Here is a 14,948-nt window from a genome sequence, read left to right as displayed (position 1 = left end):
TTCATTGATTTATGCCATTGTAACTGGATGACCGAACGATACATTTTTTGACTTCCTGGGATGTGTGTGCGTTCATTCATTTAATGCAATTATTTCCGTTGAGGAAATGTGTGCAACAGGGAATACTGTAAAAGGGATGTGTCAATGGATTACTAACTGAAGCAATAATAATATATAATTGTTCCACAAAACATCCCTGAAGGGACGAGGGAGACTTCTCTCATATCAATGAGTGCACCCCGATTCATATTGGCTCAATGATACGGCACCTACTTTTTATTGCCGAGTCCGAACGGCGTGTCTTTAGACCAGAGCTCCGAATACTCGCTCTAATTCGTTCGAATTCCACTCGCGAGTGAAACTCTTCTTGAATTCGAGCAATTTGAGGATGGCACCCAAACAAAAACATAGCCCACCCTCCAAACAAAATTCCACCCAAAAAAACTTACCACCTCCCCCCCAAATTTTCACCCGCGAGTAAATCGGAGCTCTGCTTTAGACACCACTTGTAGAGAAGTTTTTCATTGCTTAAATATTCAGGAAATGTCGCCAACATTACTGAGGGGTAATGTGCCACCGTTGAAAATTTTCAGTTGCCTGGCCTGGGAATCGAACCGGGGGGGTGTGCATACCATTGCACCACGGTGGCACGGTGAAACTGAATCAATATTAAGTTAATATTGATTCGGTTAGTAATCCATTGACGCGTAAATTTTGGGTTGTCTCTAAGAAACTTTATACGCCTTCATAAAATATTTTGTAGATCTGAATTATATCCTAGAACGTAGATAACTTGCAATGACTTATTAAAACATAAATATAGCTATTGGCCATCCCTGACTCACTGGTAGTAGTATTGGCATGACATACATGAATTTTTCTTTTTAATTTGTGTCCACTACTGACTACTGTTGTGGTATTTGGCTGGCATGCGTCGTTACCCAGCTAACAATTTTTTCCGAGGGCTCTGATATCAGATTTTTTCTGAGATTTTCTGAATTTTTTTAGAAATGTGGCCGATTTCTCTAATATTTTCCTAGAAATGCTACCGATTTTCTATAAGTTTATTTTAAGAATCTCTGCACATTTTCTAAAGAATCTTAAGAATCTTCATTCCGAATTCGTTCCGATTTCTAATGGATTTTATAAGGGAATTTTTTGTCGGTTGATGTCGAAGAACAATATGACTGGTCATAAAATTCCCATATACAATTTTACAATTTTTTAATATAAATGCAACATATAACAATTCAAGCTAGTATTGATAGCTTCAACATACTTCTGCATATTCTTCTACTGTTAATTATAAAATGATAACAACAGGCAAAATCATTAGAAAGTTTGAAATTATAATCTTCCATAAATAGTACATTAAAAGAAAATTGTCTCTGAGTGGGGTTTGTTCAGTACAGTACGACCGTGTTGTGTCAATATCAAAGGCGTCAGCGTCAGAATTGTTTCCGATTTTTTTCAGAAAATCTGAACTTTTCTCCGAATTTTTCCAGAATTTCCTTCCGAATTCGGACGGATTTTCTTAAGAAAATCTAAATTTTCATCGAATTTTCCAGAATTTTCTTCCGAATTCGGACCGAATTCTGTCAGAAAATCTAAATTTGTCTCCGAATTTTCCAAGAATTTACTTCCGAATACGGACCGAATTCGTCGCGAAACTCTAATATTTTTTAAGAATTTCCTTAGAAAATTCTTTCCGAATTCGATGACCACGTCCATACAATTTTCGTACCGAATTCGTTACGAATTCGGCATCAGAATCGGATATTTTTTCAGAAATTCTGTCCGAATTCGATACGAATTCGGAAAAAAATGTTAGCTGGGTATGTGGTTAGTCGGTTGATTGGTGTGATGGTTGCGACTTGCTCTGGTTTCTTTCTTACTTTCGTTTTGTTGTTGGTCTCGTGTTGAGTTATATTGAATAATGTCCCGACAGCTTCATTTTCATAATTCTGTGCAATGTGAGTGGTGCAAACGCTAGTATGTAGTAAAAGAAACCGCAAATAACATCGAGTCGTTAACCTGCCGCCCACTCCTTCGTTCTGTTAACTATACACAACATTTGTGGAGAGTCCATTGACTCGGTGTCAGTGTTTTAGCAAATTTGTTTTGTTGTTTTGATCAATTGTTGTGGTCAGTCGCATAGCAGTAGAGTGCAAAAAAAAAAGAACTGCAACGCCTATTGTTATTGGGGGCATGTCTATATATAAAATCCTATAGTCGTTATTTTTACCTCATAGCTAACAATTATAGCGGAGGTTGTTTAGCGTATGTGCTTAATGCATTACTTAATGCGACGTATCCAACAGGCTGGTAGTAAATGAGTCGGAAGCCAGATACTGAAATATTTAAAGAGAAATGTTCAATTTTGGCACGATAATGGAGTTAATTACATTCCCATTACTACTTTTATCTAAATTTTAAAATGCATTGTACAGAAAATTCTATGCTAAAGTTGTAATTGAATAACTAAATAATCCATATATTTCATAAAAAAGTTATATAAACTCATTTTAAGTATTATGGGACTTTCACAAGATATAAAATAATTCCTAATAAAACCTTGATCCGTCAAAATTCCTAAAACTATACAACAAGTAATTACATTTTTTTAAATACTTTGGCCATAAATTAAATGGTGCAATCTAATTATCACGTATGTAACTTTTCAATTTTCGAGTATAGAAGCGAACTTAAAAGAGAGCTAAGCAAAGCGAAAGGAAAGATATTCCTTGAGACTTTTTAGAGAAATAACCTTCAATTGCAGAATTACAACAAGTGATCTTTTCTATTAGAGACTTTTTTATATGACATATCCTTTGTGACATTCGTCATGTTTATATTAAAAAAGAAAATATAATTGTTTGTAAGTAATGTTTGTCTGTTTATGTTCGATTTTTAGAATTTGGATTTTAGTATGTTCTTAAAAAATATTACAGAATTTCACCGTAATTGCATTATATTTGCGTCACCACCTTTGTTTGGAAAAATCTCATCCGGAAGAAGAGAATGCTTGAGAGAATATTGTTTACAGAATGGCCAAAAACAAGTTTATAAACAATGAACAATTTAGGTTGGTGGCGTACGTGATCTTTATCATTGTATTTTCGCCACAGAGCAAGCATGCATGCCAACCAGATTTACAGTAAAACCTCCAATACTAATAGAAAATTTCATAGTCAGGACATTTTTATTAATAAGAACGAAATTTAGGCAAGCTTACTTCCAATGCAGTCGTTACTTATAATTGAATAATTTTAATTTTACTAAATTTTAGTAAATGAAAATATCGTATCAAATTTGGAAAAGGTCAATCAATACATTGTTGAAATAAAAATAAAGGCCCAGAAATTGCTATACTCTTGTATGCACACATGTACGGGAGTACATAATTGGTATGTTCCAGAACTTCAAGAATCTACTAATTTCTACTATTATTTTCGATAACATAAAGGAGAAATTGTTATCGTAGTAAAACTTTGTAGATTCTTGCCGGTTCTGGAACAGGCATAATGCAATGAGATATTTATGTTTTCTATCAAAACCTCGAATGCCTCGACCATTACGATAAGCACCGAAAATTATTATTTTTTGGCAATCAATTATAAACAAAATTAAAAATTCCATGCATTTTTGTTATTGATGATGGACTGGACTGTGTGTTTATGGACAAGAAGAATGTGATCAATATGTTGATGACTGCGAACCATTAACACACACAGGCCATGAAATATTGGCAAGCAAATCAAAAACAAGTAAAACAAGTAAGAAAAGCGTTAAGTTCGGTCGGGCCGAACTTTTTATACCCTCCACCACAAATTTCAGCCATTTCGGTGGATTAATGTGGCCACAACCTTCAAAATACCGAAATTCGGAAGGTACCGTTCTACGGGAGCTATATGATGGCGTGGACCTATACCTACAAATTTCTAGGGGAAAGTTTTATACGCCTAAAGAAGACCTAATACCAAATTTCAGCCATATCGGTGTGATAATGAGGCTAAAACGTTCAAAATATCGAAAATCGGGAGATATTGTATTATGGGGGCTATATCAACACGTGGACCTATATAAACATTTTATGGTAGAAATGTTTCTTAGCCTATGGGGACTCAAAATACAAAGTTACAATCGATTCTTTGGTCAAATGGGTCTAATACATTCAAAATCTATTAAAATGACGCGTACTTTATAAGGGGTCTTATGTAGGGACTATATCAAAACGTGGACCTATATAACCCAACTTTGGTAGAAATGTTTTCTGGCCTCTGAAGACACAAAATACAAAATTACAACCAATTCTCTGGTCAAATGGGTCTAATACATTCAAAATATATTAAAATGACGCGTACTTTATATGGGGCCTTATATGGGGGCTATACCAAAACGTGGACCTATATAACCCAACTTTGGTAGGAATATTTTTTGGCCTCTGGAGACACAATGTACCAAATTACAACCAATTCGGTGGTAAAATGGGCCAAATATCTTAAAAACTCCTTAAAACGACGACGCGTCACGCGTCATTTTGTATGGGGGCTATACGAAAGCGTGGACCTACATAGCCCGCTTTCAATACCAAAAGTCCTACGTAAATATAACATATTTTCCCAAAATTTCATCAACCTACGTCGATCCGTTCGGACGCTAGAGTGATTTCCACAGACGGACAGACGGACGGACATGGCTATATCGATGTAGAATTGTACGCTGATCAAGAATATATATACTTTGTTGGGTCTACAATGATTATTTCGAGTAGTTACAAACGTAGTGACAAACTTAATATACCCCCATCCTATGGTGGAGGGTATAAAAATATCAGTCGACATTGCCGACAGAGATATAACCCAAGCCTGTGTGGACTGAAATACTTTTTTGCAAAAAAAAAAAAAAACTTACGTATTTAGGGGGGTTTTCAAAACTATATGGATAGGATTAAAGCGCAAAAACTTGCGCTGAGTTTCGACAATATTTAGTGTACCATTTTAGCGAATATTTTCGAACCTTTGTGGGGGAGGTATCGGAAGGTCCACTCCTTCCATCTTCGAATTTCATCTAATATTCGAAGAAATATTACGATATCCAAAGTGTGGACGAACGCAGTATTCGGTTCGAGCACTCCAGTCACTACATATGGTGCCATAGGGGGTTTTTACAACTTTCGGGCTTCCTCAAGAAGTATGGACTTGCCCTTGAAAAAACGTTTACTGTCGTTATTGAGGCAGCGAATGCAAGTTGCTTCAACAAAAATCAAAGTGATCCGAGAGCAGAAGGTACCCGACGGAGTGGACAAATATAGTCCATATTCGAACCTGACATATACCTGGTAGATATATTAGGATGTGTAAAGTATTGACCAAATCTGTCACTCCCATCAAGAGTTATCCTACGCACAATTTTTCCGAACATTTTTGAACTTTTGTGGGGGAGGTACCTGAAGGAGTGGACCGATATGGCTTATCTTCGAACTTAAACTAAGGTTGCACAAAATATTACGAAGGCGTAATTTTGGACCGAATCGGCAGATCCGTTCGAGAGTTATCTTGCGCTCCAACCACTACACACTGTGTCATAGGGGTTTTTTGAACTTTCAGGCTATTTTCTCAGGAAGTATGGACTTGCCCCTGATGAAACTTGTACCGTCGTATGGGGGGCAGTAAATATAAGTTGCTACAACAAAAATCAAAGCGATTCGAGAGCAGGCCCTAAAGAGAACTTTTCCGAAATATTGTGTGGGAGGTACCTGAAGGAGTGGACCGATTGAGTTCATATTGGAACCTCATCGAAGTCTGGTAGAAATATCACGTAGAAATGTGCTAAGTATGAACCAAATCGGTTACTCCCTTCAAGAGTTATCGTGCGCACAAATTTTCCGAACATTTTAAATTTTTTGTGGGGGAGGTGCCGGAAGGAGTGGACCGATATAACCCATCTTCGAACTTAAACTAAGTTTGGACAAAATATTACGATAACCAAATTTTGGACCAAATCGGCTCATCCGTTTGAGAGTTATCGTGCGCACCAGCCAGACTGGCAGACGGACGGACATTGCTAAATCGATTCCAAATTGTCTGTAACACATTTCGTCCAAACATACTTGGGGTCTAAAACCATTATTTCGATGAGGCACATTTTGCCCATATGAAAGTGTATATGACGAAAAGTAAAAAAAAATTAACATTGAGGAAGCCAAGGTTTGCACTGTTATAATTCGCGAAATATTGCAGTGTACCACAAAATATGAACGTAGTTGGATCAAACGAAGTGTTTTTAATCAAAGCTCAAAAATGTGGCTAAAAAAGTTTATTTGTGCAGAAGCCTATGACCGCGTAAATGAATAAAAATAGGTACGTTGTTATTCGATTGGCGGTTAAACCGTTTAAATTACGGATATCTGTCCAAAGTAAAAGTAGAAGAATACAAAATGAAGATTACACTTCTAATGTATCACATTTCAAAATCTCTACTGCATCCACCTTTTATGGATGCTGACATTTTGCAGCCAGATTTTAGGTGTTTTTGTATTTTTGATCTAACTGCGACGCGCATTCGGGTATTTAGAAAACATGTAATAGAATCAATGTACTCGCGATTACGCATAATTTGATATGCATATTGACTATGTAGCGCGCAATATCCAAAATTAGTATCTCGAACAGATTTGAGAATGGGAATTTTTTTCAATCCATGTACCAAAAATCGTTCATGTAGCGTCAAAAACAAATTTTATTTTTTTTCAAATGGAATATTAAAAAATTCAGTCTTTTCCTCATATACACTTTCTAGCCTAAAGGCTGAAGGTATAAAAAAGAGCATTTAGTTATTATAAAAAAGAAAAATATGTAATTAACTTTTCTTTCAAAGACGGCCGCAAGCTCATACATACATACATACATTTTTATATGTGAGTGTGCCCCCTCTTTTACAAACATACATTTCAATTATTTCAATTTGTCTGTTTTTGCAATTCAATTTCTTGGCTTTTGTTTTTATACTTCATAGATCACTCATTTAGACTGTAGAGCGATCGTTTGGTAGATCGGGATCAAAGAGATGGTCGGTCGGTGGGAAATGGTGTTGTGTGCTGCAGTGTTTTGTTTTTGTCATTCAGCCGCCTAAAAGTGGTTTTCACCAGTTTTATCCGCAAAGGAAAACGGCCCAACCAACAGCAACAGACACCATAGCAATGCAAACGACTAGACAACGGAACGGCGGTGGTGCATGAAAAATATTGATACGAGACTAGAATATATAGCGATGTGCAATACAATGCCTACAATGCCTGCCGCCCAACAAATAGTGAATCAATTACAACAACTATTAAATCTTCATAGTCTGCCAGATGTGTGTGTGACAAATGTAGCGTTCTTTGAATATTAAATCCCATTATCGTGAAGTTCAAGTAGAAAATTGGCAAGGAGTCATAACTTGGATTTATCTGAAGATTAACCACCGTAAGCACTTTACCATGGCTGTCTTACTTATTTTGGTAATTTATTTTATTTACGTTTTAGAAATCATGTTGTTGTTTTGTTCTGTTGTGTTTGTTTTATAGCTTTGTTTAACATTGTATCCAGTTATCCAAGACGCAATTTTTTGATAGCGAGAAACAATAATCTGAGTATTGTTGTTATGAATGCTACAAACTTTGTTTATTTTACAAAGATAAATACTACATACATACATATGTACCAACGTATGGTTAATTCTCGTACGGATTCATGATCTGCCAAACTTGTTTGCACATTAGAGTGTGGTTGGCCATCAACTTTGGAAAATCAATAAGAAAGCAACAAATACAGTAGAAACTCGACAATTTGTACCCCGATAAATTTGTAATGAACGAAACGTTTTTCTTTGCTTTTAGTAGTTAACCATTCCGGGCGATTTTATCCGAAAAGTTCATACTCAATGAACTGGAAACTGCTATGGAATAAAATCCAGAGTCCAAATTTTTGCTTTCCTACAATTTGTATAAGTCGAATTGCGCTCTAATGGGGTTAACATGAACATACCCCTGTTGTTGATAAAATTTTTATATAAACAATGTCTTTGAGTAAAATAAGAAGCTCAATAGTTTTTGAATAATAATAATACTTCTCTGTACGAAGTATTTATTATATTGCAAATGTTGCATACAAATGTTTCTAAACATACAATCGTTCTGAGTTTTTAGGTAGAGGATCAAATTATCAAGAAAGGATCAAATATACTCCCAATTTGAAGTAATTTGAATATTGTAGGCACATTTTTTATTCAATTCAATTGTAATTCAATTGTAATGAGATGTACCAGATTCGAGATATTTTGACGATTTTAGTGGAGTAAATACTAAATTAATGTGTACAAAACATGCCCCCGTTTTGGTGTACCGCCTATATGAATGTACAGTCCCTATCCATTTCAGTCATTTTGACGAATTTAGCAACATATTTAAACAGATTTTCTGCAATTGGAAATTTTGGTTTCCGAGTGGGGTCTATGGTAAAAGTCCCATACAGCGGTACCTTCCGATTTGCCGTATTTTTGTCACATTAAGATACATTTTGTAACGCGTATGGAACACAGAAATGCATAAACATGCAGCACTTAGAACTGAAATTAATATCCTCCTACCAAACTACTGGTTTTTGAAAAATATTAGATTTACTTTTGTTTTTTACAACAATAGGAGTTTGGTCGTAATTTGAACGAAACGAATTTGAATTCGAACCTTATGGCCTGTTTGTTTCACTAATATGATTTGAATACAAATTCGTTTGAACTACTGCCAAACTTCTGGTTTTTTAAAAATATTTATATACGAATCGTCTCATCCCCATTATTATAAGCTTTCTTTTGTTATTGTTAGGAGGTTACGAACAAATTTTCTTAAAGTAAAAAGTGGTCATCAAAATGAAAGAGGACCTACTTAGAAATAAATTATTTAAATGTAAAATTTATATTTTTTATTTCTCATTTTAAAATCCATCCAATAGCAAAAGGCCCCAATCCATCGTCGGTCAAAAACAATTTGGAAAACAGTGAATGGGCTGTATAGCCCAGACCTTGCCCCTTCCGACAACTACTTCTTTCGATCGATGCAGAACGAAACGTGTTTTACTTCAGAAATAGATATCAGAAATTGGGTTGATTCATAGTTTGACTCAAAACCGAAGGAGTTCTTTTGGCATGGAATACATATGCCTCCAGAAAGATAGCGAAAAATATTAACAAACGATTTGCAATGCTCTGAAAAATGTAATTATTTATTTTGGTATCATAATAAGCGCGTATTTTAAGCAAAAAAAAAAAAAATGGACATTATTAAGTTGTACTCCCAATATTTAATCAAACCTGTGCTTCTACGTGGGTTTCATGCTGCTACAACAAAAACAACGAATAATGTGCCTTTGCTGTGTACACTAGGGTTATGACTTTTTTACAACCTCATATCCCTGTATCATAGCGTGATGAGTTTTGCCATAAGATTACATAAAATCTTAATTATAAGGTGATTCGGTGAAAAAACCTCACGCACAAAATGATTTTAAAATTTGAATTTATCAAGATTAAGGACAATTTTTTGAAGTCACTGAAAACAGACATATAATTGAAAATAAACTTTAGAGCCACATGAGATAATTAAAATGACAAAGAATTTATTTCTCACTATTTTTCTTCAATTCTGAGAGTCGTAAAAATGTCGTAAACGCTTTTATTTAAAAATAAAATTTTTTAACAAAAACTTGACTTGACTTGACTTTTTTCGCGACTTTTTTAATATTTGAATGAAATAAACGTAATTATAGTTATTAGTAGGCTTATATTTATTCATTCGTGCAACAAAAAATAATTTTTTGAAAAAAAAATTTTTTTTCATCTCATATATTTTTTCAAAAATTATTTTTTTTAAATCGATTTGTGCGTGAACTTCATCCCTGCTACAGAAAATCATTTTTGAGGAAAAAATGTCAAAAAGTCATAACCCTAGTGTACACTCCACTATCAATGCATTGACTAGTCATGACTAGTCAACATCATTGTTGTTATCTTTTCCTACTCTAAAAGACAAAATAACTTTTTGGAAGCTCTCTGTATAATGCAGAGAATAACTGGACACAAAATAATAACAGCCTGTTCATGTATTTTGAAACGAAAATGTGTGCGCATGAAAAACACCTAAACTTTAGTTTTGGAAATATTATTTCCTTTGCTTTTGCTTTAAAACAAAAAAAAATTTTTTGAAAAACACTCTCAAGTTTGGTAGATTTTCTTACGTATTAATTTTCTTATCGACATACATACATAAACAGTCTATACATTTTTAAAGTGTGCAACGGCTCCGAAAATTTGAATTAATTCAAAATGCTTTTTTTGTTCGTTTTTATAATGCGCAACACAAACATTTACCAATCTTCCCAATAAACTAACGATTTTAAGAAATAATACACTGGCATGTTAAAATGTTAAACGTTTTGAAAAATTACTGTTATTCCCTCATAATCGTTACTGATATTCTATGATTATTATTGTAAATGACCCCACCCATTTGGTCAACAGTCCACTTCACTTTGCATTATTTTTTATTTTTATATTTACAAGCTATTTTTAGCAATATAAACAAATGAACACAGAACTCAACAGTTCGCAGAATCTTGTTTTATTTTTGCACAGTAGATAGAGTAGTTGTTTGATGTTGCTTCGTTGCAAAATTGTAGCTGGCGACTTATGGTCCGTATCGAACTGCTGTTAAGGTTGTTTTTCTCGTTATACGATTTAAATGTAGTCATGCAACTGTTGCAACTCATGTCACACACAGACATATATATTTATATTTGCATGTTTCGAAGTACTCTAACAGTTACTTCTCTACACCATTGACTACTATATCCACTGGAGCCATTATTTAATATTAATTGAAGTTCTCTTTATCAGTCATTTGTGTACGTTCAATTGCTGTCATCATTGTTCACTCTGTATGTGTGAATAACACTGTTGGGGGTTTTATTTATTTTGTTCGAGTTTGCAGTAGTTTTGTTTATTTTTTAAATTATATTATTGGTATAATTATCAAAATAGATAGGGATTTGTTTTTAAAGCAATTGAAAATAACATAGGTCAGTGTTAATTAAGAAGGTTTACTTTTTGTAACTAATTTTTTGTAACTAATTTTTGTTCGTTCGTCTATATTCGTAATAGAATAGAACCAAAAGACTTTTCAACAATTGCGAACAATATTAAAATTTAAATAATAACTAGATATATTTTTTATCTAATGACGTGTAAAAAATTATAATCAGTTAATTTATGATTAATTTAAAAGTCAAAATAGTATAATATCAGTCATATTAGAACATATTGGTTGCTTATACTGTTGTCACATTAGGCGAATGATTCACAACGATATATTTTTTTGAAAAGTATCTTTTATTACAACATAGCCGTAACGCAATAAATCTGTTCGTAAAATTCAAAACATAACAAAAGAAGTCTTATATACAATTCAAATAATACCTTCAAATAACTTATTTTGATAAAATTTAAATTTTTTAGTTCTTTTTAAAAAAGTTGTTTTTATTTTTAGCTATCTACAATTGTCACCTTTCACATAATGAATGTTATAAATCTCTTTTTAAGATTTATAAAAAATGCAGTTTATAAATGACCGATAAATGAAAACGACGCCATAAAAGTTCTAAAAATAAATAACAATAATAAAAACGTATAACAGCCGACCATATTTGAAATTAAACAATTACTGATTAACACTTCTTTAATAAAAATCAATGAATGAATGAAAGGCAATAAATAAATACCTATACTGTTAGAAATTATATTATTTCTAAATCACATGCTCCTTTGCTCAATAAAGAAAAGAACCTAAGAAAAGGTGTTAATACGATGCAACTCGATGTGTGATCCAGGTTCAGTTTTAGACCGGCGTGACTTTCGCAATTAATAGAACACATCGAATTACAATTAATTGTCTACAATAACTTTGTCTGGAAAATGTTTTAGAAATAGTCAAGCAACATTTGATAAAAATAACTTTTATAGTTTGTTATTGATGTTTCTCTTCTACACACACGTTAAGTATATTACTTTGTTTGATTTTCTAATAAACCCATTGTTGACAAATGTTTTGTTGCAGCTTTGAATAAAAAACTCAATATGTTTTCTATTTCATTTGGGGTGCTAATTAGTCACATCGTAAATCAAAAGCTATTTGACTGACACACAGAAAAACAAATGCAAATTGTTTTTTTTTTTCATCGATTAGATTTTAAGACGACAACAACAAGACACGACAACTCTTGGGTTGTACTACTACTCTATTGGATCGATATTCGTAAGTTGTGGTTAAATTGAATGACATGAGTGTTCTGCTGCACTCTGTCCCTGCACTCTGTAAAAAAGCAAGCAAAACAAGAACAACAATACCAACAAACGAGAATAATGACGGTAGTAACAAAAGACTGTAGAAAAACACGAAATGCACCAAAACAGATACTCATCAATGTGTGTCAACACACAGACACAAACACTCAAATGAATGTCTACAAAACGGTGGTTAGCTGCAGCAAGCAGAGTACAATGACATCCATTTACTGCCAATGTTGTCTTCGTGTAATGGCTGCCGTAACAATTGCAAATTTCAAAGCAATGAAAAAATAAATTTTTATTGTATGAAGATGGAAGAAGGGGAGATGAATTCCTCCTATAACGGTATTTATCAACATCGCGTATACATAATATTTGATATTTCGTTTATTATACGTTCCACAATCATTTAGATTTTTTCGGGTACCAGGTTGGAACAATGGTTAGCAACCTGCCTTACACAAAGGCTTACAACTTCGGCAACATAGCAGATATAAAATCTTAGGTCGGTAGGCGAAAAGTTGAAATGGACAGTAAAGTATCCTCTTTTTCATGGAAAATATCATTTTATTTCTGACCATATTTCATCTTCGTTGTGTTATTAAGAGGTCCCACAATTAACACGTTCGTGACACGCTATTATTTCGAAATTAGTTATATTGTATTTATTTATTAATTATTGTTATAATTTTTTATTTATTATATTATGGGTATTTATGAAATTAGTCGTACTATGTATATTGACCGCCTGAACAAAATTTGAAAAGTTCAAATAAAAGTTGACACCATGTTGATAGAACTTTACGACTACTTTTTATTGGTCGCCAACTTACCGAATATGTTGTTAATTAACGAAATTAAAAAAAATTAATTATACCAATTTTTGTCTACAAATCTCATAAATAATTTACTTGACAAAAGACAAATGAGATTGTCGAAATCAGGAATAAAAGAGTAATGCTAAAAAATTCGAGTTCTGGGTCTATGCCGGTCTTACCTTTTTCCCAATTATCGGTATGACCCCTCATGGAAGAAATGAAGAAATCCTGTTAACATCGCTCGTAGCACTGTCCACATGAATTAATTTTATAGTAGTCGATTGTGTATTGCAAAAAGAAAACAAGATTTTGCGGCCCTAAGATAATCAAATCGGTAGTGCCGGTTGGTTGTTCGCATATTCTTCTTTGCCTTGAGTAAATACCTCTCGCTAAGATTCCATTGTTTACAAATTTACAAACAAAAGATAAGTTTTCTTATCGGAAATGTCTGTGTTAAAAGTGCGTTTTAATGGGTCCATGGAATAACAACAACCTAAATAAACAATAAAAATAAAAACATTTATTTATAATATTACCTCGCCAGCCTTGTTAATGCCATTTTCCTTGGTTCTGTATTCCTTCTTTTTGTATTTCTTTAGAGATGTGAAGTTAAAACTTGCAAAGTTTTAATACATTAATATTTTTGGGCAGTGATTGTTGTTATTTTTCAATTCAATTTTATTCTAGCACTTTTGTTTGTTTTTGTTAATTTTCTTCTGGGACAATGTTTACATTTTCGGCGATATTTGTAAATATTTTTTTGCGAATTTGTTTATGAAATTTTAATTGTTGTTGCTGTTTTCGCCAATTATACATAGATTTGTGGTAGTTTTTGTTTTTAGCTTGATGGTTTTTGTTTTCCAGTTTGGTTTCCTTTGTTAAAAATGAATCCTTTTAAAAGGCGAGATGCACGCAATAATAAAATCGAACAAGAAACAGACAACACAAACTCTGAACTCAACAAAATACAAAAAGACACTGTCAACTAGGGATACGTAAAATCGATTTCGGTTAATCGATTAATCGATTATTAGCCGCAAAATTTCTAAAAGTCGTAGTCGACTATTGACTGTGCGAAAACCGGATAATCGATTTTTCTTAATCGACTTTCGAAAGACGGAGTCAACTATTATTCGCAGTCGACCATTAGTCGTAGTCTATTATTATTCGTAGTCGACTATTAATCGTGGACGACTATTAGTCATAGTTGACTATTGGGTGTGCTAAAACCGCGTAATGGACGGTACTTTTGTATACATACATACATGATGGATCGCATCAACGAAAATGGTCGATTATATTCGATTATAATCGGTTTTCGGCGGTAAACGAATAATCGAAAGTCGACTTTCAGTACACTCTCAAATAATCGACTAACCGAAAATCGAGTTTTAAGTTTTTCACGAAAACCGTATAATCGAAAAACCGATTATTGCATTCCACTGCGTATCCCTACTGTCAACCAACCAGAGATGGAAGCGAGTTAACTTTCGGTCGGCGGCGCGCCGCCGCTTCTCTTCTTTTAAGGTTTTAGCCGCCGCCGATTATATCGGCTCAAATCGGCTAAAAACCGCCGCCGTTAACTCGACTGGAGATGGCGCGCGCCGATATTTTTTAATCGATTTAACGGAAAAACGCTGATTATCATTCTAGTTGTCAAAATGCATTATTGTGAATAAAATCACATACAAAACATAAACGAGAAATTCACAGTAATGCGTCATTTTTAACAAATTTTGACTTTTAGACTAA

General features: G+C 33.6%; 1 protein-coding gene across 6 annotated transcripts in view; it reads right to left on the bottom strand.

Annotated features, from left to right (window-relative positions):
• Positions 1–14,660, bottom strand: part of LOC141387250 (3'-5' exonuclease Snipper-like) — a 28,904-nt gene extending 14,244 nt beyond the window's left edge. The window contains exon 1 of one of the 6 annotated variants that reach the window (XM_073956635.1): positions 13,733–14,660. In XM_073956635.1, the coding sequence (XP_073812736.1) occupies positions 13,733–13,755 (23 nt within the window). In that variant the 5' untranslated portion in view covers positions 13,756–14,660. Of the gene's footprint in view, positions 1–10,302; positions 10,566–10,596; positions 10,791–12,099; positions 12,330–13,732 lie in introns of those variants that run through there. The other 5 variants (XM_073956634.1, XM_073956630.1, XM_073956628.1 and 2 more) reach the window with 5 other exon arrangements.
• Positions 14,661–14,948: the final 288 nt, after the last annotated feature.

Source organism: Musca autumnalis, unplaced genomic scaffold (assembly GCF_047663935.1).
Source record: "Musca autumnalis isolate F117 unplaced genomic scaffold, ASM4766393v1 scaffold_5, whole genome shotgun sequence".
Taxonomy (NCBI): domain Eukaryota; kingdom Metazoa; phylum Arthropoda; class Insecta; order Diptera; family Muscidae; genus Musca; species Musca autumnalis.
This window is presented reverse-complemented; position numbering and strand designations above follow the sequence as displayed.